Source organism: Leguminivora glycinivorella, chromosome 22 (genome assembly GCF_023078275.1).
Source record: "Leguminivora glycinivorella isolate SPB_JAAS2020 chromosome 22, LegGlyc_1.1, whole genome shotgun sequence".
NCBI lineage: Eukaryota > Metazoa > Arthropoda > Insecta > Lepidoptera > Tortricidae > Leguminivora > Leguminivora glycinivorella.
The window spans coordinates 7,669,649-7,695,588 of NC_062992.1; the positions used below are offsets into that span (position 1 = coordinate 7,669,649).

General features: G+C 39.1%; 1 protein-coding gene across 1 annotated transcript; it reads right to left on the reverse strand.

The window, feature by feature from the left end:
- Window positions 1-665: 665 nt before the first annotated feature.
- Window positions 666-24,564, reverse strand: LOC125238000 (facilitated trehalose transporter Tret1-2 homolog). Its single transcript, XM_048145269.1, has 8 exons — window positions 24,257-24,564; window positions 20,077-20,288; window positions 18,324-18,497; window positions 10,209-10,358; window positions 8,326-8,458; window positions 5,443-5,660; window positions 2,231-2,413; window positions 666-1,318 (listed from the first exon to the last, which is right to left on the reverse strand). Exons 1-8 carry the CDS (start codon window positions 24,318-24,320, stop codon window positions 1,073-1,075), a joined length of 1,380 nt encoding a protein of 459 aa, XP_048001226.1. The 5' UTR covers window positions 24,321-24,564; the 3' UTR covers window positions 666-1,072.
- Window positions 24,565-25,940: the final 1,376 nt, after the last annotated feature.

Sequence of the window (25,940 nt, forward strand, 5' to 3'; positions counted from 1 at the left end):
TACGTGAGTACAAATACGTACAAAACATTTAGGTATAGAATATTCAGTGTAGGAATTGAGTTTCTTAAGACTAAATACTAATCGATAGACATCTCAAATGTTGTGTATCACTTTTTATTATAGTATGGTATTTTTTCCACAAATTCTGATTGATAAAGTCTTTATTGTATATAATGCACAAGGACTATTGGCGTGAAATGCCACAGATACTTTGGCATCTGTATTCTATCAATATGTACCATCTTCCTCAACCGCATCTCTCTTTAAACAGGCCCAAGCGTTTATTTGGTCATAACTCAAATACGAAACAAAACTAAAGTAATATCGAACTAAAAGGTCTGCTTAAACGCAGAACAAAAATACAAGTGTCTAAATGCGAAGATCAAATACCGAGCTCCGCGTAGGGCCGAAGGCCTGCAGCATCCCGGAGATCAGTGCTCATATACAACAAAAGAATGGTGTCTAAAGGCGATTCAGGGTAAAACCGCGTGCGTAGGGCTGAAGGCCCGAGAACTTAAATATGAGTTAAAAATAAATCTTGTCTCTTTCACGATGAAGTATTAGTATGTATGACGTTCAGATGTACTCCCTGAGTAATCACTGGTCAAACTATACAATGTGAAAGCAATGAAAGCAATGTATCACAAATGGACGGGTGGCGGCACTGCCGGCTTGAGCCAGTAGTCCCTGATCTCCTGCAGACTCCTGCCCCTGATTCTGCGTCAGAGGCACAGCTCCAACGACGATACAGAAAAAAAAATGTGTCTAAATGTGAAGACCGAAGGCTGAGCTTCGCGTGGGGCCAAAGGCTCGAAGCATCCAAGAAGTTAGTGCTCAAGCACAGAACAAAGTATCCAAAAGCGAAGACCGAAGGTCGAGCTTCCCGTAGGGCCGAAGGCCCGAAGCGTCCTGGAGGTCAGTGTTCAAATACCTGCAATAAAGGTACGGTGTCTAAATGCGAAAGAGAAAGGCCGAGCTCCGTGTAGGCTTGAAGATCCGTAGATTTCAAAATGAGGCTGATGGCATATTGTAATAAATCTTGCCTTTTCACGATGAAGTATCCTAGTGTGTATCACACATGGACGGGTGGCGGCACTCCCGGCTTGAGCCAGTAGTCCCTGATCTCCTGCAGACTGCGGCCCCTGGTCTCCGGGACCCACAGCGCCGTGTACAGCACGCCCCACGCCGTCACGGCCGCGAACACGTAGAACACGGAGTGCACGCCGAAAGCGGACGCTATTGGCGTGTAAAATAGGACCGTCATTGAACTGCAGAAGAATGAGAACGCCATGGACGCTCCGGCCATGCGGGCTCGCATCTGTGGATGAAATGTTAAAGTTAGAATCAATTTTTCCGACCGAAGGCGAATAAAGGAGACTCCCCTTACAGTCTGGCAAAAAGAGTAGAAAACAATAGGGGCGCCACCGTCCATGTAATCCGCTTTGCGTGTGGCAATCATTTAGTCAGTTTTCTATCTATAAGAAAAGTAAGTGTTTTGCTTTGATCAAAATAATTAGTTCTATTCCTACTCTTTTTTGCCAAGCTGGTAAACTATCGAGGGGTATTTTATAGCAATAATGGTAGCCTAGCGGTAAGTACGTGCGACTTTCATTCCAGAGGTCACGGGTTCGAACCCCGGCTCTCACCAATGAGTTTTTCGGAATTTATGCGCGAAATGTCATTTGATATTTGCCAGTCGCTTTTCGGTGAAGGAAAACATTGTTAGGAAACCGGACTAATTCCAATAAGGTCTAATAGTTTACCCTTCGGGTTGGAAGGTCAGATGGCAGTCGTTTTCGTAAAAACTAGTGCCTACGCCAAATCTTGGGATTAGTTGTCAAAGCGGACCCCAGGCTCCCATGAGCCGTGGCAAATGCCGGGATAACGCAAGGAGGATGATGATGATGGTGTAGTACTCATACCAACAATAGACCACAAGGCAGGCGCAAATTACAGTGACCGCGGCCGGAGCGACCATAAAATGGTAAAGTAGGTATTATAGTTGAGAATAATAGTGAACTCCTTGCACGTCAGCTGCCGCTCAGTTGGCGGGTTGAGAAACAGCAGCTGCAGTAATTATAGCAAATTTAATTCCTGTTCTGTACTATACTCTACAATTGTACATGCTATGACACAGCTTTAGAGTGGAAAGACTGGAATATCTAATGGTGACTGTATTACGTACATGCATTTTTGTTAAAATTATTAAAATAAGCGATTTATGATTTACCTGATATGTGAACACCTCAGCCATTACCACCATAGGCACAGGAGCCAACCCAGCGCCGTACGACAGCAGGCACAGACAGACGCACACCACTGGCAGCCATCTTGGACCCGAGTGTGTGTAGAAGTATGTTGCCAACACAGTCATGCAGAGGGAGACAACAGCGCAGCTGCAGGCCAGTGGGATCTGGAGAAAATGTTAAGATTTATATTATGTCAGACATGCATGTGGCATGGTGACGTCGCGGGTTCGAACCCCGGCTCGCACCAATGAGTTTTTCGGAATATGATACTAAATGCCAGTCACTTTTCGGTGAAGGAAAACATCGTGAGGAAACCGGAATAATAGGCTAGTTTCCTACACTTAAAATAAAATATTTTATGCAGTGCACTAAATAAAGCACCACATAATTAGAAGAAAAATATGGACAGTAATATGTTTAAACATAATTTCTATTTAATAAGTCAAAGAGAAAGGTATAAAGTAAATGAATTGACCGTGACGTCATTCCTCAGTATTTCATAGTAATTTCATATTAGCAAATCGTTTTGACAGTTCTTAAAAAGAAGCTGATTTCACTAGTAGGAAACTAGCCTATTCCAATAAGGCCTAGTTTACCCTTTGTCAAAGCGGACCCCAGGCTCCCATGAGCCGTGGCAAAATGCCGGGATAACGCAAGGAGGATGATGAGTCTGGTATGTCAGATTTGAAAATCAAGGATCTCCTACAATCATTTTGACTTACGTGATGACTTTTTATTTACTTACTCTGCTGAAGAAATTTTCAATCTTCAGCTGAGTTTTGAGACGCAACTATAGGTAAGAGTGAGTGGCAAATATCTACATCTCTTTCTTGAATATACATCTGTTTCAAAACTTGCAGCAATAACTTGCACGTCTAAATGCGGCTTCACTTAATGCAGTGACTAAAGCATATATGTAACTAGGTTTTTCCCGCGGCTTCGCTCGCGTTAGAAAAAGAAAAAAGTAGCCTATGGCACTCTCCATCCCTTCAACTATCTCCACTTAAAAAAAAAACCGGTCAAGTGCGAGTCGGACACGCTCACCGAGGGTTCCGTACAAACTTTCAATAGTTGAATCATCAAAATGTTATTCATAGAACTCTACAGATTTGACTAAATCCCTCAAGACTCAATTAATATTTCAATCAAGTAATATTTCAATATACAATTTTATTGTTAGACAACGTCCAAATAAAATCAAGACTATTCGACTTCAATAGTTTACGACTTACGACATGTCGCAAGGACGCTCCTGAACCGACCTCATTATATCAGGAAAAACGCGATGTAGGAAATGAGCGTTCAACGTACAGCGACATCTATCGGCAAATTGAGTAAACTAATGCGCGCGAGCTAGTATGGAGGATGATTTTTATGGAATACCTAATTGTTTATTGCGTGAACCGATTTTAACCATTTTGCCTCTATTTGAAAGCAGGTAATTTCATTGTTATTTTGTTAAAAAATACAGGTACAATAAACACCCGCAAGGGTGTTGAAATTGAAAATGTAAATCTGAAAGGTTTTTTATAAATAAAAAAAAAAGTTTTCAAGATACGTGTACGATTTTATTTTTCCTGTAATATTCATTATAATAGCCATGTTTGGTGATAAAATTTCATAAATTTATGTTGGTAAACTTCGGAGATTAAGGGGGGGGGACGGTATTTTTTTTTACATTTTCCTTCAAAAAACATTTTTTTTCCACAACAAAAAAATTATAAAAAATAGTTTTGATATGTACAGTTTGAGCTCTTTCTAACGATACCCCACTTGACCTAGTTACTTGAAATTTTCAGTTTGCCCCCCTTTCATTTTGGCTATTTTCTATCATTTATATTAATTAATTAAAAAAAAAATCTTTCAACTTGTAGAGGTTCACAATGTTTATAACTATTCCAAATTTCATATCGATAGCATAAGTAGTTCTCGAGATATTTAACAATGTGACAGACGGACAGACAGACGGACAGAGTCGCACCATAAGGGTTCCTGTTGTACCTTTTTGGTACGGAACCCTAAAAATCACATCAATTCGTCGCTCCGTTTTGCCGTGAAAGGCGGACAAACAAACAGACACACAAACTTTCCCATTTATAATATTAGTATGGATGGGTGCTTGTATGTAGGTATCTGTATGCCGTATTGTGTCGTGTTACGTATTAATAGAAACTGGTTTTATATACATAGGTATTTCAGGTTTTATACATTTGGTAGCGAGCACATTTGTCCGATCAACCAACCATGACAAATGTTGTATAAATGTATGAAACTGATTGCGTCACAACACAACGCGACAGATACATGTGCAGACAGACGGCTTTATTGTATGCAGTGGGTCCCACACTGTTCCTGCCCTAGTAACAACTTCGGACGCATAGTTTTGGATTAGTCGGTAGTGACCCTGCCTGCTAAGCCGCGGTCCTGGGTTCGAATCCCGGTAAGGGCATTTATTTGTGTGATGAGCACAGATATTTGTTCCTGAGTCATGGATGTTTTCTATGTATATAAGTATGTATTTATCTATTTTATGTATATCGTCGCTTAGCACCCATAGTACAAGCTTTGCTTAGTTTGGGGCTAAGTTGATCTGTGTAAGGTGTCCCCAATATTATATTATTATATTATAGTTCTTGAGAGCGAAGCATGAGACCCTCTGCATCGTAAGTAATAAATAATGTGGTTAGGATTAGGATCCGACACTGTTCCCGCCCAGGAGCCGATTTTCGAATCTCGGCCATTCGATTTCGTGAGACCTGATTTAGATGGCGTGCGAACTCGCATGCGATTTCAGTTACATTGCGGGCTGCTGAGATCACATACAATTTTGCACAGCCATCAAATACCGCAATGTAATAAAACTCGTATGAGAGTTCTCGACAGAATCACCATCACCACAGAACCATCAACACCATCAGAAGAAACTCTAACAGAATCGAAAACGAGTGGTCATTTACCACTAGTTTTAAAATTACTAGCCATCCTTTTTCAAAAATAACATAACGTCGTTTTCCACAGACTTTCGAACGGCGAATTCGTGCGTTACACATTCAAAAATCGATCCCCTGGTGAAGACTTTCGAAGCGTAGTTCTTGAGAGTGAAACATGAGACTGCATCGTAACTAGTGCAGCATAGTGACAGACACTAGTAAGGTTTTTTTTATCGACTTGACACTAGTGAATACTGTCTTACCTTTCTCCCAAACTTCTCAATAGACACTGTAGTAAAGAACGATCCAGCCAACTGTAGGAAACCCATAAGTAGCGTCAGCAGGTTAGGGTCCCACACCGTTCCAGCCCTCGTGAAGACTTCAGATGCGTAGTTCATGAGCGCGAAGCATCCAGAGAGGGTCTGCAGAGCCATCAGCATGAGGGTCACTCGGAGAGCGGAGAAGGTGGCCTTGTCGCGAACTGGGAAAATAAGGGATAGTTAGAAGTGAAGAGATAGCCAGGTTTTCCCAAGGGTCTGCAGTGGGGCCATTAGGTTTTATGGCCTTCAATAGTTCTTACAATAGGTACAATACACTTTTCATCACACTCGCACACTAAATGTGCTATTGCACGCAGGCGGAGCGTGAGTTATAGAAAAATCGTTCTCCTTAGGGAGTTAAGAAATTTCTAGTACTGTATTGAACTCTTTCTTACCTTTTCGCACATTTTTTATAATGCAAGTGTGATGAAAAACATTGTGTGTAGCTCGGAAAGTATGAATACTACTAACTCGAGTCTTTAAATCGCTCCGGCAAGCCGTCGCGATTTAACTTACTCTCGTTAGTAATATTCAACTTTCTCCCCTTGTTGCACAATGTACTATTATAGCACACCTCACATAGTTAACAATTAATGCAAAAGAAGCACGAAACAAAAAACAATTAATCAGTCGGTCTTATCGCTTCCAGACAACCTTTGGGAATCTTCAAAAGAGTAGTGACATACTTTTGGTGACTATACTTACTATCAGACGAGCATAGCTGGGCATTAACTCGTTAATCCGTTAATCGTTAATTAACGAAGTTAACATTTTGGTTAACGGATTAACTTTTAAGTTAACTTTAAAAAATGTTAACGGATTCGTTAACTTCCGTTAAATTTATTCGAGTCCGTTAATCGTTAATCCAGTTCCGCATGCGCCGAGTAAAACTTGCTCTGACCGCTACTGTAAAAGCCCGGAGTAAGGCGAAACCTAGGATTTTCACGTAAATTCACAGTGTACAGACAAGTTGGTGCCTTTGGATCACTTGTTCGAGACCTGCTAAAGTTTATTAGTCCTACTGCACCCATCACTAACTGCGAAATAGAATGTAAATCATCAGGCATGACACACAAATCGCGCAACCGACGTATCAAGCCAAAGTGCAGAGTTCGGCGGGCCGCGCTATCTACCAAGTTACCACAACTTCGATTAAGGAACCTAGGCACCATGACTGCGACCGCATGATTGACCCAATAAAACATATAAAACCTAGAATTTACCGAACCAACGTCGATATAAGTCCAAAGAGAACAATATTTATTAACATTTTGGTTTTACCAATTGGCAGCTGGGATTTTTTAAGAGATTTTGGCGAACTCCGGGCCTTTTATTAAACTTACGCAAATACTAAATAGTTGAGTAGAGTTTTTTTATAGCGATTAACGGATTATCGATTAACTTTAACTTCCGTTAAATTTGTTGAAATGTATCGCTTTAACGATTAACGAAGTTAACTTTTAAAGTAACGGATTAGCGATTATCGAAGTTAACTATTTGATTAACGGTGCCCAGCTATGCAGACGAGCCGTATGCCCATTTGCCACCGACAAGTAATTAGTATCATAAAAAACTATTTCTAAGAGACAAGGATAACATATTTACAAAGTTACAATTATATTTGGTGTTATTAATTAGTCATTCGTTTGACCTACTCACCGATCAAAAAAATATTTGGAAAAGATTTTAGAAATAGACGCTTTCGCCTAGAATTAAGATCATGGTTTGTATACTGACAACTATAGATCCTTAAATGTTTGAAAATATAACATAAGCGTTGTTATTATTACAATACCTAACTAAAGTACGTAGGCATAATACCTAGGTACTTAGTTTAAGAACTACAGATTAGCGTATGTTTTATCTAACGCCTATATTTCCGAGATTTTACCTATCTCAATACACACAGAAATATTATTCTTGCTGTAAAAGCCTCAAGGCGATTCAACTCAGATTCCTATTAAAACAAGGCTCACTTTGCCGTAAACTGTAATTTACAACGGATGGATGTAATTATAATTCAGTGTAATTTCATAATTATCAGCAAATAATCGTTGGATTAATGTTCATGTGTCTACTTACTAGAAACTTAACGTAATTACTGAGTGTACTGAAGAAGTAGAACGTTGAACTTTGATTAATTGCAGTAAATCTTAATGTAGTCTGGGAGCCGATTTTTGAATGTCGACCATTCGATTTCGTGAATTTCGTTCAATAATATCTCCATTCTACTAACAGAATCGAAAAGAGTGGTCATTATATACCACTACATTTAAAATTACTAGCCGACCTTTTTTTTCAAAAATAGCATATTACTTGTGGTCGGCGCAGCATGTGTTCTTCCATACCTAGCTCTATCGGACGTCATCTCATCATTCATTTGCATTCGTTTCATATTATCTTTATCTCTCACACAGTCCATCCACCTTTTCTTCGGCTTTCCAATTCATCATCATCATCTTCCTTGCGTTATCCCGGCATTTTGCCACGGCTCATGGGAGCCTGGGGTCCGCATTTTTGACAACTAATCCCAAAATTTGGCGTAGGCACTAGTTTTTACGAAAGCATGTGCCATCTGACCTTCCAACCCGAAGGGTAAACTAGACCTTATTGGAATTAGTCCGGTTTCCTCACGATATTTTTCCTTCACCGAAAAGCGACTGGCAAATTGGCAAATATGAAATGACATTTCGCACATAAATTCCGAAAAACTCATTGGTGCGAGCCGGGCTTCGAACCCGCGACCTCCGGAACGAAAGTCGCACGTACTTACCGCTAGGCTACCAGCGCTTCTTCGGCTTTCCAATTACCCCTCATAATACTTACTAATACTGCAGAGCGTGACCCTGGGCTCATCATCGAACCGCCTGTGCTCCTCCTTGAGTTTGTGCACTTCATCAAGGACGGACGCTTCTCCTCTGTTGAGGCTCCGAAGCCACGCTATCGTCTGGGTTGCTTTCTGAAAAAATCACTCATTGGAAAAAATACATCATGTTTTTTTTTATAATCAGGGGGGCGATTTTTGAATCTCGCATACGGGCTTTTGTCACTAAAATACCGGTTGAAAACGGTGACTTGCTTATTATTTTCAGTGACAATTTTCGGAATTCGAACGCGTGAGACTCAAAAATCGGCCCGCAGGATCAACGACGATATATATTACCTACCGGGACTGACATTCTCGTACAAAAAACCTCAGAGGTACCTCTGAAATGGCCCACAATCCCGAACAAAATCTCATTATTGACATGACATAATAATTTTAGAATTCGTAGAAAAATAAACCTTTGAAAAGACACTCTTGCCTATAGCAGGGGCGGCTCACTCCGCCATTCTATCGCAGCGCTACAAGTACATGCCGCTTCAGTGGTGACGACCTTCGGGCGGCGCAATAGAATTCAATGTCGGCTGCTCGCGTGCGGTCCGTTTGTTAATGTAGGTAAAAATTTTGAATGGCGGCGTTTTGTAAACATCAAAGGAGTGAGCCTTCTATACTTGTACTATTGTACATATATTCTGTGCCTATAGTACCACAGAACTAAATGTATAGTACCTATTATTAATAGGTACTACTTTTTTCTGTTACAAATTGCATACATCAAAATTGGCGGTAATCCTTATTGCAAGCAAGCTATGAAGGAAATAGACTAGTCGGTAACTATACGAGAGGCGATTACTAATTGTAAATAAACAACGATAATATATCTAAAAAGGAACCTAGTTACCATGTGATAAGGTATTCAATAGCCCAGTCAGTGAATCTTCCTTTTAGAATTTTTAATCTCTATTTATAGCGTATTGCAAAAGCACTAGACGTGGAATTGCATAAACTTACTTGTAAAGTAGCTATTATGACTATTATGAGTAATTAATACATGTAAAACATGTCTTTTTTCAAACATAATACGAAATATTGATGTTATGTGCCTTATAAGACGACCGGTCTGTCTCATGCAGTCGGTAGTGACCCTGCCTGCTAAGCCGCGGTCCTGTGGGTTCGAATCCCGGTAAGGGCATTTATTTGTGTGATGAGCACAGATATTTGTTCCTGAGTCATGGCTGTTTTCTATGTATATATGTATGTTATCTATTTAAGTATGTATATCGTCGCTTAGCACCCGATAGTACAAGCTTTGCTTAGTTTGGGGCTAAGTTGATCTGTGTAAGGTGTCCCCAATATTTATTTATTTATTTATAATTGGGCGTGAAGTATGACGTTTTAGGAGCGGCTAGGACAAGAGGTCGATAACGGAATTTCATACATTTCTTGCAGGAAGCCGGGTTACAGATAATTATTTGTGACATAACATCTAGGTATATAGCCATAAAAAAAACTAAGGGGCTTTACAGACGGGCCGACTGCAACTGGTACAATACTGCCTCGGTAATAGGCTCCCCACAGACAGTCTTAAAAATTCATAATCTTAAAAAAAACTTGTATGCAATCTGACAGTTCAAACTGACACTGACAAGACACTGACAGATCTGAACTGTCAGATTGCATACAAGTTTTTTTTAAGATTATGAATTTTTAAGACTGTCTGTGGGGAGCCATACTGGGTCGGTTTGATTTTTGTGCGTTTTGTTACAATTTTTTTAAATTTATTCTTTCATTTTCTGTTTTTTTTTTATGCTTCTGTGTGGGATTGTCAATGATTTGATGATATGAATTTATCGTCCCATACAAAATTTATATTTGGCGTCTTTACCTTCTCTCTCCCCCGCTTGAGCAAGTAGTTGGGCGACTCCGGCATGAAGGCGAACAGTAGCGCATGGAGGCCCGCCACGGCCAGGTAGACCGCCTGGTTGTGTGTGTACGGCAGCCAGGTGCCCAGCCCGTAGACGAAGATCACGCCTAGCTTCAACAAATGCAGGTCCAAGTTAATTTTGAAAAATAATTAGTGACTCAGTTGTAAAAGGCTAGTTTCCTACTAGTCAAATCAGCTTCTTTTTACTGTCAAAACGATTTGCTAATATGGAATTACAATACTATGAAATACTGAGGAGTGACGTCACGGTCAATTCATTTACTTTATATCTTTCTCTTTGACTTATTAAATAGAAATTATGTTTTAACATAACTACTGTCCATATATTTCTTCTAATTATGTGGTGCTTTATTTCGTGCACTGCATAATAGTATTTTATGCAACAGGCGTTTAAAGGAGATCAAAAAAGACGAGTGGCGTGGGTAACAATTTGAGGCGAAGCCGAAAATTGTTATTAAGACGCCACGAGTATTTTTTGACTCAGTTAAACACCGTTGCATATAATACTTTTTCTACGACCATGCGCTTAGTTTTTAATAGTTTTCTTGAATAACTTTCGTGAAATTCACACTGTTTCCTGTATTTTGACGCAAAGGTTTGCACTGTCAGCTCAGCTGCCCAAAGCCTTCCCGCGCACGCGCGCTGTATCGTTATAAGGCGTTGCCATGGTTACAAAGCCAAACAATGCGTTTTCAGTTTTTTCGATACTGCGCGCATGCGCGGAAAGCCGGCGGACGCTGGCTTTGAGGAATAGACTTTTATGTAGGGTTTTAAAGATCTATACACGACCCTGTAAATGACGAATAACAGTTCGGGAGTAGAAAAAATATTTTTCCCCTCACTAGCTCGGAAACACGTGTTTTGTCCTTTGATACCAGCGGGTAAAAACGCATTTTATCCACTAGTGGGTAAAGTAATTTGACCTTGAATAAAGTCAAATTAACTGCTTTAAAATTGATAAAAGTAGGTGAATCTAGTAATAAAGATGATTTATCACCTGTGGAACTACTGGAAGCAGTGATAAACGCACTTTTTGCGTAGTGAGGGGAAAAGTTTTGTGTTACACTCGGGTGCAAATGTATTTTACTTCTCGTGTTTTATAAAACTCGCAAGTTCAGGATTCTATTCTCGAACCACTCGCTTCGCTCGTGGTTCAACTATAGAACCCTTTCACTTGCTCGTTTTTCAATTCCACACTCGGCGTTAAAATACAACTTTGCCCCCTTGTATTGAAATGAAACGAGTAGCCGTTGCAATGAGACTGATTTATTTTTTTAAAAAACATCACAGATAGTGACAACATCATGTGTAGGTTACACATATAGAAAACAGATGGCGCTAGTAGTAGTTAACTTAGATTATTCAGATACATATTTTAACACCTCCACTTATCAAAATAATCTAAGCACAGTTTCCAAAAAACAAACAAAATAAAAATTATATCTAACTATGCTAAACAATGCTCTGAATGCCCATTGCTTTTACAAAATAATTGTGCTTTACACTGCTCAAACCTTTAGTTAAAATGTCTGCGGGCATTTCAGATGTTGACAAATAAACAATTTTAACAAGATTGTTAGCGACAGCTTCTCGAACAAAATGATGACGAATATCTATATGTTTTGTCCTCTTATGGAACAAAGGATTTTCAGTCAACTTTTGAGCTCCTTGGCTGTCATTGTATATAACTATTTTATAGTCACATATGACAATTTCTGAAAGCAAATTTTTTAAATAAATTGCCTCCTTGACTGCTTCCGAAATAGCCATATACTCCGATTCAACCGAGCTTAAGGCCACTGTTTGCTGCTTTTTACATTCATAAGAAATCACAGAACCTGATAATTTAAAGCAGAAACCAGTGTATGATTTTCTGTCAATGTTATTTGAAGCCCAGTCAGCATCAACAAAACCTTCTAAATTTTTGTTATCATTTTTAAATATCAAGCCAAAAGATTTAGTTTTCTGCAAATATTTTAATATTCTTTTTGCATGTGACCAATGAACTGCTGAAAAGCTATTGTTAAACTGGCTCAAATAACTGACACTGTAACTAATGTCTGGACGAGTAAGTACAGATAGGTACATTAAACTTCCTATCAGCTGTTGATAAGGGTATTGTTTACAAACTTCCTCACATTTTTCTAGTTTTAAATTATTTTCTATTGGAGTATCCACAGAATTACAATTTGACATGTTAAATTTCATCAAAATTTGATTAACAAATTGCTCTTGATCTAATGAAATACTACCATCATCATACATTTTAACCCTCATACCTAAACATTTTTTCACCTGACCCAAATCCTTAATTTTAAAGTTTGACATTAAATTCTTTTTTAAGTCATCTGTCAACACTTTACTATTTGAGAATATGAAAAAATCATCTACAAATACAGTTATAATAATCTGCTCATTTTTTACACGCTTACTATACAAACAGGGTTCAAGCTTTGACTTCACATACCCTAAGCTCAACAAACAATCATTTACCCTTTTATTCCAAGCTCTAGCAGATTGTTTTAAGCCATATATAGCTCGCTTTAATTTGAGCACTGAATTTGATTTACAATTCAATTCTGGCGGCACTTGCATGTATACATCTTCATCAAGATAGCCATTTAAAAAAGCTGTTGTTACATCAAGATGGGTAATTTTAAAATTTAATTTAACACTTAAAGCAAATAACAGTCTTAGTGTTGAATATCTTAGAACTGGTGAGTATGTTTCTTTATAGTCCACACCTTCTTTCTGGGTAAAACCCTTTGCCACTAAACGAGCCCTAAATCTCACTTTGTTATCACTTTCAAGCTTTTTCTTAAACACCCACTTGCACTGTATCACTCTATCTGCTTCTTTAACATCAACAACTTCCCATGCTTGATTGTCTGCAAAAGCCTTGAGCTCTTCTTGCATAGCTTCTTGCCACATCTCTTTCTCTGGACCTTTGATAGCATCCTCATAAGTGATCTCTTCACCACATGTCTCGTCTACCACACATAGGTTTGAAAACCATATCTGTCTACTGGCTTTCTGACTCTCTTGCTATTCACTATGGGACTGTCTTCCGCTGACTGTGATACATCACTCTCATCTTGACATAAGGTGGAATCTGAGTCATCTGATGTCACTGTATCCGAAGGCAATGATTCCCCAACATAAGTCGAATCATTTGGGTCTATGAAGGTACTCTCTACTTCTGATTCCTCCTCCACTGGCTGTGGCTCTAGTTCCTCCACACTTTCCTGCATTACCATCTGAGCGGTGTCTGTCTCTTTTTCCATAATAAACACATCTCTGCTCGTAGTTATCTGCTGTGTTCTTGGGTTATATATCCTGTAACCCTTAACATTTTCTGGGAAACCAAGTAAAATATGTTTCTCTGCTTTCTTGTCCCATTTTAATCTTTTTTCCTTGGGAATGTGCACCATCACTGGACTGCCGAAGACCCTGACATGGCTCAGATCTGGTTTTCTTCCTGTCCACTTTTCAAATGGTGTCATATTTCCTAAGCCCGAGGCCGGCGACCTGTTCTTCAAGTACACTGCCGTATTCACTGCCTCTGCCCAGAACTTCTTCTCCAAATTAGCCTCAAACAGTAAACACCTTGCTTTTTCTGTGGCCGATCTCACATATCGCTCTGAGATTGCGTTTTGTTCTGGCGTGTAGGGGTTAGTTCTCTGATGAATGATACCTGCCGTCTTCAGATAACTTTGCATCTCTTGCGAACAATATTCACCGCCATTATCGGTCCGAAGCATCTTAATTTTATTTCCAGTTTGAGTTTCAGCCATGCTCCGAAATTCTTTAAAACATTGGAGAACTTGATTCTTCTCCTTTAGGAAATACACAAAGCACATACGGCTTGCATCGTCTATGAACAGTACAAAATATCTTGCCTGGCCAATTGATTTAGTCTCCATAGGTCCTGCCACATCGGAATGTACAACTTCTAATAAATTTTCTGACCTATGGTTGCCCAAAGGAAAAGGTAATCTCGCCTGTTTCCCTTCACAGCACACTTCACAATTAGACTTCTGCAAATCTGGCTTGTCTGTGTAAGATACACCAAGCACTGCACCATTCTTCATCTTCTCAAGGTCATTTGAGTTAATATGTCCCATTCTTTTATGCCACTGCCTTGAATCTGTTGTATGTATAGCTGCCGCTGCTATCACCTTCTCTGGCTTCACAGTATTTAGCCTGTAAACGCCGTTTTCCAAATCGGCTACACCAATTAGCACATTCTGTTGATTACGGATATAACACGCTCTTTTTCCAAATGAAACTGCGTTTCCGCTTTCTATCAACTTGCTTATTGATAGTAAATTTGTAGTGAGTTCTGGAATGCATAAAACATTTCGCACAGGTATATCCATCTGATAGTCGTTCACTTTTGTTGTGACTTGCGTTTCACCGGCACAAACAACTGGCATGGTCGTTTTGTTTGCAACAACTATGTCTCCTATCTCGTTTGCTTGTCGTGTGTGCAATAAGCTTTCTTTATTCGCTGTCATATGATAACTGGCCCCCGAATCCACGTACCAATCTTCTGTACTAAAGTTGCCGTTAAGAAATGCAACACTAAATGCACCAGCAACCTTTTTCTTCGTTTCTGGACATTGATTTTTATAATGAAAAGTATAGGAAATTAGCCTATTGTATGAAACATTGTGTTTTACACTCGGTGGCAAAATGTGTTGAACCTACGAGCCTTGAAAGCGTCGCAACGTTCAAGATGCCACTTTTCGAACTATTCGCTTTGCTCGTGGTTCAATATTGAGATCTTGCGCTTGCTCAATGTATACACGAGCGGCTAGACAATAACTTTGTCTCCTTGTAAAACAATAAAAATAAGAAGGTCAATGAACGAAATCTTATTGCTTAGGTAAGTATCTTCCTTATTTTTACGAGAATTGAGGGTCTCTCATAGGGTTGCAAAAAACGGTTTTTTTTCTGGCTTGAAAAAAAAAAAACATGAAAAAAAAACAGTTTTTTTTCTGGAGTAGTATGTTTTTTTTCTAAAGTACGAAATCTCAAAATTTGCAAAGTAGTTAATACTCCTATACGGGTTTTTAGACTTAGGCTCCCCACAGACAGTCTTAAAAATTCATAATCTTAAAAACCGGCCAAGAGCGTGTCAGGCCACGCTCAGTGTAGGGTTCCGTAGTTTTCCGTATTTTTCTCAAAAACTACTAAACCTATCAAGTTCAAAACAATTTTCCTAGAAAGTCTTTATAAAGTTCTACTTTTGTGATTTTTTTCATATTTTTTAAACATACGGTTCAAAAGTTAGAGGGGGGGGGACGCACTTTTTTTTCCTTTAGGAGCGATTATTTCCGAAAATACTAATATTATCAAAAAACCATCTTAGTAAACCCTTATTCATTTTTAAATACCTATCCAACAATATATCACACGTTGGGGTTGGAATGAAAAAAATATCAGCCCCCACTTTACATGTAGGGGGGGTACCCTAATAAAACATTTTTTTCCATTTTTTATTTTTGCACTTTGTCGGCGTGATTGAAATACATATTGGTACCAAATTTCAGCTTTCTAGTGCTAACGGTTACTGAGATTATCCGCGGACGGACGGACGGACGGACGGACGGACGGACGGACGGACAGACAGACATGGCGAAACTATAAGGGTTCCTAGTTGACTACGGAACCCTAAAAAAACTTGTATGCAATCTGACAGTTCAAACTGACACTGACAAGACACTGACAGATCTGAACTGTCAGATTGCATACAAGTTTTTTTTAAGATTATGAATTTTTAAGACTGTCTGTGGGGAGCCTTAATGTTAACTATTAAACGAATTTAATCAAATAACTTTGATTTCTGGTCTTATAAAAGTAACATTTACGAAATCTGTAGTTGGTAGTTATCACTATTTACTGTTGGCAACACCACCGCTACACGCAGCATCGGGGATTCCCCAATAAACGTTTGTATACTGAATGTTAATTGAATTAAAATGTACGTTATTGTTATTGAAACAGGTTACAACTTACGAAAAACCGTTTTTCACAATTCTGAAAAAAAAAAACATTTGTTTTTTTTTCTATTTACAACCCTAGTCTCTCAATTCACCACTAATGTATGTGTAGCTGAACAAATCAAAAGTGGACTTTTCTGGCCAAATTTTTTATTACGTACTTATATAGAAAAGAAAAGACTACTCGGGATCTGTTTTGTATGAACTTCTACAGATACTGGAGAATTTTAGGGAACCCGTAGGGAATCGAGTTGTATCAACGCCCCGTCACTGCTAGGTATATACCTAATGAAAAAATCACTTTCCGGACCGGTATTCAAAAGGTCGCACACTGGTTCGAGTCCTGCCGGCGCCTTGTGTATTAAATTGAATTCATATCGAATGCGTGTGAATGAGCCCCTTGAGTATATTTATTCAGCAAATAGACCTCAAGGTTGTCGGTTACCGAGATTCAATGAATCTCAATGTACTCGAGTGGTAATGATAGATCAGAAATGATACTGCGATTTGTCTACGGTTAACGGGAGTCAATAGATTAGATTAGATTAGATTTCTTTATTTCATGATAAAAATTACACTATAAATTTGTTACATGCCAAAGTTATGTTTATCTTCTCATCATGATCGTCAAAAATTACATTATGAATTGAAAATAATAAAATGAATAGTTTCTCCCAATAAGGATCGTCATTTACAAAGAGAAATACACAATGCACAATAAAATTAACAAATGAAATAAAATCAGAAATGAAATACACAAAGCACAATAAAATTAACAAATGAAATAAAATCCGAAGTCAGTGTAATCAAATGCATGCTATCACAAATTCAATTCCATGTACTCATTTACAGAGTACAGAGGGTTATCTAACAAAAGGTTTCTCAATTTGCGCTTAAATGCTTCGTCACATGGCTCATTCCTAAGATCGGCAGGTAAGTGTTCGAAGTAAGTAGGGCCGATGACACGCGGGTTCTTTTTTGAAAGTGCCATGCGACGGGGGACTGTTCTCAGACGGCCTGTAGCTCGAAGCTGTTTGCCCGGACAGGCAATGCGAGCAAATTGAGATATATTTTGCTTAACAAATAACAGTATATCAAACATATATTGTGAGTAGTGCGTCATTATACGTTGAGAAATAAAGAGCTCTCTGCATGGGTGCCTGTCTCTTACACCAGCAAGTATACGTATTGCGCGTTTCTGCATTATAAGTACTCTTATTGTATCTGATGAGTTTCCCCAGAGCAGTGATCCGTATGCCATGATAGAGTGGAAATGCGCAAAGTACACCTGCTTTAAGGCTTCTGCGGAGATAAGAGGCTTCAGCTTTCTCAACGCGAACGACGCACCACCCAATCGATCACAAAGATTGTCAACGTGGCACTTCCAATTCAGAGTGTTGTCTATCAGGAACCCTAAAAACTTACTCTGTTCACACATGGGCATCGGAAAATTAGTCATGCATGATGGTGGTTGTACCTTTCGACCGGAAAATAACATTATATTTGACTTAGAATAATTGAGTATGAGATCATTTGCTGAAAACCATGACTGCAATTGGTGGCAAGCATCATTAATTTTTAAAGCCAACTGGTCATATGTACTTGCACCAACTAATACATTCGTATCATCCGCAAACAATACAGGCAAGCCAGCTCCAATATTCGATGGTAGGTCGTTCACAAATAATAAAAACAAGGTATCAAGGTAAAAATCTTTCGGGTTATTCAGGCCCACGGCGTATATATATTATCTGGTTTTGCTTCAGAAAGTACTTATATACGTATACAATTCTGAGAGTCATTAGGTAGCAAGAGAGGCTAGCGGTCCTCTTTAGGAATCCTCAGCCACCATGATGAATAACTCAGCGGCAGACATGATAGCATTCTTCTTCTAAGTTTAGGGAGAGAGTTCTAGGGGTAAAAGTAGTAAAACCTACCTTGCTGACACTCGTAGTAAGGATGTCAGCAGGGTTACTATCCAGAAATCTATTCGGACTTTAGTTTTTAGCGTAGACCGCGTTCGTGCGAAGAGGTCTCTAAAAGTACGTACCTTGCAAACAGTCATAGTAAGGGAAGCCAGCGCTCCTCTCCAAGAATCCTCAGCTATCTCTTTCACATACACAGGAACGACCACGAAGCACCCCGCCGCAGCCACGCCGGCGAAGGCCCGAGCTGCGATCAGGAGGGGGGCGGAGAGAGTGGATAGTTTGATAGTCCATGATATCTGGGAATAAAGAATACTTAGGTTAGCAGAGGTCAAAAAATAATAGGTTAGGGCAGGGATCACCAATTACTTTCTTCCAGGAACCTGATTGTAACAAGACGACTATATCAGTCTGTTCCGGACGGCAGTACAACGAACGAAACGCGGTACATTAGGTCTGTCAGCGGGCTGCTAATTCTACCTATAAATGCGCGAGTAGATTAGAACTCCGTATCGATGACCGGACCGCGGTCCGTGGAGACCCTGGGTTAGGGAATGTTGCGCAAAACTGTATGAGGATCGTTCTAGCATAAACGGACACGGAGTTATATGGTTATGGTTCTATAACACTAGTACATATTCAAGAGACAAGGAGGCGATATTAAGCGCGCGAGCAAAAAGTGAGCGCGAATAAGAGAGGGTATAGGTAATTCTAATGATTAAAGCAATAGCAAAGGTCGGCAACGTATAAGTGGCTCCCCTGATGTCGCTTATGTCCATGGGCGGGGATGACCTGCTTCCCATCAGGCTCGTCTGCTCATTTGCTGCCTATTTCATAAAAAAAACGTGTCTTCTTGAGAGAAATCAGAAAAATCTAAATACAAAAGTGTACATTTTATACAGCCCAAAATCTGACTAAGCCTGAAAAAGAAGTTCATTAATTTCAATTACACGAGCAAGTGTGTTGAAAAACATACCTATTGCGTAGTTAGGTTTACAAAATGTAACAAGTGTTTTTCTTTCAATGTAAACAATCCAATAACATAGGTGACATTGTAATAATTATTGGAAAACAATATGATTATGCTAAGTAATTAATTCAATGCAAATATGTTAGTTGAATTAGACCTTGCATTGCATGTTGTCGCCTTATGTTCTTCGATAAGTGGTTATTATGCCAATATTTGTTGTCTGGATGTCCGAGCTTCGCACGGAATTCGAAAACTAGAAGATTCGCGTTTTCCGGGACCTAAAACTAAGCTTAAGCTACGAGTAGATCGATTTCTCTCCCCCGAATACGTCCAGATAACAAATTACAGCAAAATCGTTAGAGCTGTTTCCGAGACCGCCGGTGTATATAAATAAATACATATACAAGAATTGGTCGTTAAAAGGTATTATATTATTAAATAGGCAGATAAATACTTTTAGTAGTTTTAGTTACGTCAAATATATATGAAAATACATTATGCAATGCACTTCTAAGAACGTGTTGCCGACTGTAATATCATACCACACTCTATGGTATCCATAGAATTATCATTTCAGACTCGAATTAACGTAAATATATGTACCTACATTCAAAGTGTTATCGATAGAGTAGGTAACTAATAAAAGTATGCTTACCCCAATAGATGGCGCCGTCAGTCACTTGATATATCCTTCTCTTTCTGTTAACAGGGACTTACTTAAGACAGAAGAGACACGGTCATAGTACAGATCTTCCTTCCAAAGCGGTCACTAGAGTAGCTAAAGCACGGTATGCCGCATATAGCCGCTAGTCCGATAGCCGCCTTTTTGCCGCCGCTAACCAAGAGATGGCGCTGTGAGTCACGAGTATAGTTATTTCTATTAGTGTTAGTGTCCAGTAGAAACTTACACAAGACAGAAGAGACACGGTGATAATACAGATCTTCCTTCCAAAACGGTCGCTAGAGTAGCTAAAAAACGGTATGCCACATATAGCCGCCAGTGGTAGGGCCGCCGCTAGCCAAGAGATGTCGCTGTCTGTAACACCGTTGGCCTTGAGGTGGAGACGAGTGGGTGACAGCCAGCCGATTTGAATACCGTAGGTGAATGTTGGGATGGTGGCTGTGAACAATTAATTCAATGACAGTAAGTAAATAAAATATTATATCGGAAATTCTTGCACAGATTGACCGAGTCCCGCGATAAGCTCAAGAAGGTTTGTGTTGTGAGTACTCAGACAACGATACATATAATATACCTACAAAAACTTAAAAAAACATCAATAACTCATGAATATCTGAGCTCATCGCACAAATAAATGCCCTTACCGGGATTCGAACCCAGAACCACTGCTTGGCAGGCAGGTCACCAACCATTTTGTAACCCTGGCACTTGGAACTAGTTAAAATACTTGAGATTCCTAAAACTGGAGGCCGATTAATTAAATTTTGAGCGCAAGAATTGGTCAGTCAAAAATGCGGGAAAAAAGAAAAAATAGGTATATAAAATTAGCATATAACAATACGCCCATGAACGTTAAATAACTGCCTTGAGTCGATTTGAGTTCCCCATCAATTAAATGAAATCACAATTATATAATATTTCTAACACCGTAGCCGAATGGAATTTCTGCGACGCGAAACGCCACCGAAACGCCGCAGAAATGTAGTTTGCCTCTAGATAGCTACGAAAGAGATATTATCGTGAGCGTTTCGTGAACGTTAGTGCATTCGGTTACGCACACTGAATACGCTTCCAGATTCGATTAAATGCTACTCAGCTTGCCATATCGCGTCTCGTTTCTCATTTTACATCACATGTTGCAATATCTACTTCACGCAGTTCACGCTGTTTGTACTGTGGGCTAATGCTATTTTTATTAACCTGTTCAAATAGAAACTGCAACACAACAACATACATACATACATACAATCACGCTTGTATCCCATAAAGGGGTAGGTAGAACACATGAAACTACTAGTTCTATATTTGCGTTGAAAAAACTACAACCTCTGATATCAAGGAAGTCGCTTAAAAACGTCTATTTTTCACACTTTCACTCCTTGATGTCATACGGTACACTGATTTGGGGAAATTCAACAGATGCCAAGAGAGTATTGATTCTCCAAAAACGTGCCATCCGTTTACTGGCTGGGGTTGAACAAAGGTGCCACTGCAAAGAACTCTTTAAAAAGTATTCCATAATGACGCACTTTTCCCTATACATATTTCAAGTTTTGATGTTCGTAAGAAGAAACTTGTCTACGTTCAAACGTGTCGAAGTTATAGGCAAACAGATAAGATCGACGGGAAGACTGCGAACAGTGCCGCGTCGCATGGCACTTTCATGCAAGAATCCACGAGTGATAGGCCCTACCTATTACGAACGCCTACCCGCCGAATTAAGAACTGAAATCTCTGACGAAGCATTTGAACTTCAACTGAGGAACTTTTTATTGAAAAATCCATTATATTCGGTAGATGAATATATGGAATTAAAATTGTAATAATTTACTTGACATTTTGAACTATTATTATTACCAATTGCTCATAATTTCATTTTAATATGACGATCATTATGAGATACCTAACTATTAGACTTTTAATTTGACTTGTGCTATATTATTTATTTAGTTTTTAATGACGGTGGTTTTGAAAACCACATTTACAAATTGTTAATTTAATAATTTCTATTGTTTTTGAGTATTATTGACGTTATATTATTGTATCTTTGCATGCCAAATTATTATAATTGACGATCATAATGTAAATTCATATAGGTTAACGTAGAATAATTTATACTGTAATTTACCATTATGAAATAAATAAACTAAACTAAACTAAACTACTAAAGCTTCAGTGCCACTCTTGGCAAATAAGGGGTTGAAAGAAAAGGAAACTGTGACATTGCAGTGACAGGTTGCCAGCCTCTCACCTACGCCACAATTTAACCCATATCCCATAGTCGCCTTCTACGACACCCACGGGAAGAAAGGGGGTGTTGAAACACAACAAGTTTTTATTTAACAAGTTTCCGTTAACTTTAAGGAAACGTTCTGTAGGTCATCATCGTCATTCGCCTGCCCTTATCCCAGTCATTTGGGGTCGGCGCAGCATGTCTTTATCTTCCATATCTCTCTATCACCCGTCGTCACATCATTCATTTGTTTTCGTTTCATATCATCTTTCACACAGTCCATCCACCTTTTCCTCGGTTTTCCTCTCCCATTACTTCACTTGGTCTATTCTAGGCTCCAGAGGGTGTCACGACCCCCATGACCACCCCCCTGGATCCGCGCATGTCCTTGGCACTAGCGTCAAAGACTACCCGAAGAGAAGTGCTGATCGACGAGGGCCTCAACACTCCATGGTGGAGTATGTAAAAGAACCCCCCACATCCACCTTTCGTCCGTATCTTCTAGCCGAAGACCATAAGAAATGAGTATTTGTGGAGCATGCGCCGACGACCTCCGATCGCACAGGAAGTGGCTAAGCGGAAATGGATCGGTCATACCCTTCGAAAAGGAGCTACCAACAGCGCCAGTATCGCGTTTCAGTGGCGGCCTCAAGGAGGAAAGCGAGCCCGCAAACGCCCCGTACACACCTGGAGGCAGAGCGTAGAGAACGAGCTGCGGGGGTTCGGACTGAGTTGGAACGAGGCCAAGGCGGTGGCTCAAAATAGAAAGGCGTAGAAGGATCTTGTGGAGGCCCTATACACCTATGGGGTGCCCTAGGACAATCAACAACAACAATACATCCACCTTTGGGGGGTCACATTTCTCAAGGTGGCGATAGCTTTCGTAGTCTTTCAAGAAAGCTACATAGTTCTTTAAGAAGTCGGGGTTACTTAATAACTTCAGCTCCAACGACAAAAATCTCTTGAGAGCGATAGCTCGAGAGCCCGACAAGATAGATATATTAGAAGTAACGACAAATCTACCTTCTGTGCGACAAAAGTTAGAGAGAAGTATGCACAGCTGATCCTCCTTCGCCGAGAGATGGCGCTAAACACATTAATGCTCATTAGAGTAGGTACATATATTTCTAGCCCAATCTTTAGAGTTAAATGAGTAACATGAGATTATTTTAACCATTGAAAGTTTGTACGGAACCCACAGTAGGCGAGTCCGAATGGATTTTTTTAAATTTTATTTTCTCTGTGTTTGCTGATTATAATTTATTAATTTGTCACGCTTTTGATCTTGTTTTGATACTACCTTGATCGAACTTGCTAATTGTTAGATTCAGATTAAACTTGACGGTGATAGCTGTCAGGTTAAAAGTAAAAGAAAAAACCTCGACATAGTGGACCGATTTTCATGTCATGAAACATGGATGAACCAAAGAATAATAATTACTAAGAACACTCCCGACTAATTCAGCTTTCAAACAAAAAACCTATATCTAGATCGGTCCATCCGTTCGGGAGGTACGATGCCACAGACAGACACACACACAGACAGACAAACAGATACGTCAAACTTATACGACGGGGCGTTTTTTTCGTTGGGGGTTAAAAATATTAAAAACAAAAATGTCGAAACTAGTTTATGTAATTATTTATTCATTAACTATCAGCACCAGCAAGGTACCTATACTATACCCACAGCTGTGAGGATATTTACATACAAATTTTGGTATGACAGATATCTGCGTCAATCCATACTTTAATATTATATTATTATACCTAAGTGGGAAAGTGTGTGTATCTGTTTGTTTGTCACTCTTTCACGGCGAAACTTAGCGAGGAATTGACCTGATTTTTTAAGTGGAGATAGTTGAAGGGATGGAAAGTGACATAGACTACTTCTTGTCTCTTTTTAACCCCCTCACTGCCTTAAAATGGGGGGTGGAATTTTGTATGGAGCATTCCACAATTTTCGAATTTCACGCGAGCGAAGCCGCTGGCAACGGCTAGTGCTTATAAATTTTACAATAAGTTCACTATTTTTAATTGGCTTTTCCAAACAAATAAACAAAAACAAGTCTGATTGTTACGATAAGAGCCAATTAATACGGTATGTAGTATTAGGTATACCTTCGGTACACCTGTTCAATAATTTTATTCGTTTAAAAAAACTTTCTCTTACCTAACAGTGCCGTTAAAATTTGTCTCCTAGCACTGCTTTCGACCGGAGGCCGCTTTCTTTCCATGGCTGTATGATTTGCCACTGACCACCATTGATGACGGCCGATTTAAAAACAAACACTGCACTCGATACTTTTAGAGGTTATGTTGCGTAAACATAACTTTTCACACTATTTACATTAAATACAGCTTTATTACTTCAAATCAATTATTAATATATTTATTTAGAACATTTAAAAGTGGAGTTTAGTTATCACAGATTGATTTTTTACTCGTAGATTTTTTTAAAACGAACGTAGACTCATATAGACGGCGCGAATCATACTGAAGAGTGACTATAGCGTTACATGTGTTTTATCTATAAACACAAACGCTCGAGTCATAGTCATTCATGTGTGTAGTCTTTCATGGTTTAAATTTGTATGTTTCGGATTTTGACAAACTTTTTGCGCTGATACCATGACACTGTACGTGTACTGGTTTTATTGTAAGTTAATTCGTTATGTTGAAATGGTTTAATTTAATGCTAATACTTATTGTTTGAAATTGTTTAAGTTAAAAGTATCTATTTCCTTTTCTCGGGCTTTTCTACATTTTATTAAACATAATACCTACTTATGTTACCGTTATTTACCGTATACGTTACTGCGTAATCTGCGTATGCAATGGACACATGTATTATAATGTTTATAAGAAAGTTATATACTATATTTTCATGGAACTCGCACAGTAAATATACAATTGCACACAGTCAGAGCGGGAGTTATAGAAAAATCGTTCTCCCTAGGGAATTATGACTTTTCATGTAGCATGATTAACTTTTTTTTATCGTTTTTCATATATTTTTTGTTGCAGTGTGACGAAAAACATTGTGTGTAACTTGTGGCGTAGGTAATAATATTCCAAACTCGAGTCTTTTTTGAAATATGTATTTAACTTCCGCTTCCTGTTGCATAATATACTCGTAGCTAATGTTAGAGTTATTAATGCCTACATTATTTTGAAATGTACGTACATATAACGTTTCTTTTATTATATTTGTATGATGGAAATAAATTTAATAATACATATAGATTTCTTTTAATTAATAACTATTATTGTCTGTCTAATTAAATATGTATGAGCATTTTATGCATAATTATATTGTTGAGGTATTTACCACCACGTCAACTCCGATATATCTGGTTGCAACTACACCAGCCATATATTTAGGACCCCGTGTCACCCGTGTGGTGACGGGTGACGGGTTAAGGATTTGCCCACCTCTTTCCTCCCATGGCGTATGTAGAAGTCGACTGTGGGTTCAATTGTGGGTGCAATTCCTTTTCTTTCAAGAGTGGCACTGGAACTTGAGCATATAGAGTATATTGAATAGTATGGTATAGAGTTATCAGTCAAGGTTTTCGAATGCAGCGCCATCTATTATTAAGTTACGACAACCTTTTTATGTCACTTTCCATGCTTAAAGTTCCTATAGCACATAAAACATTTGGACCCTTTAGACATGGAACGCCACATATTTATGGCAGGATATTTAAGAGCGTTAGGTATAACATTTCGGCGTCGGGCGAAATTAGGTATTTTACCCGCCGCGCGAGCCCAATATGCCGACCCTTTCTAGCACGTCTTATCACTCGCTCGCACTACAATAATGGACAAAACAATCTTGATCCTTCCTTTGGAAT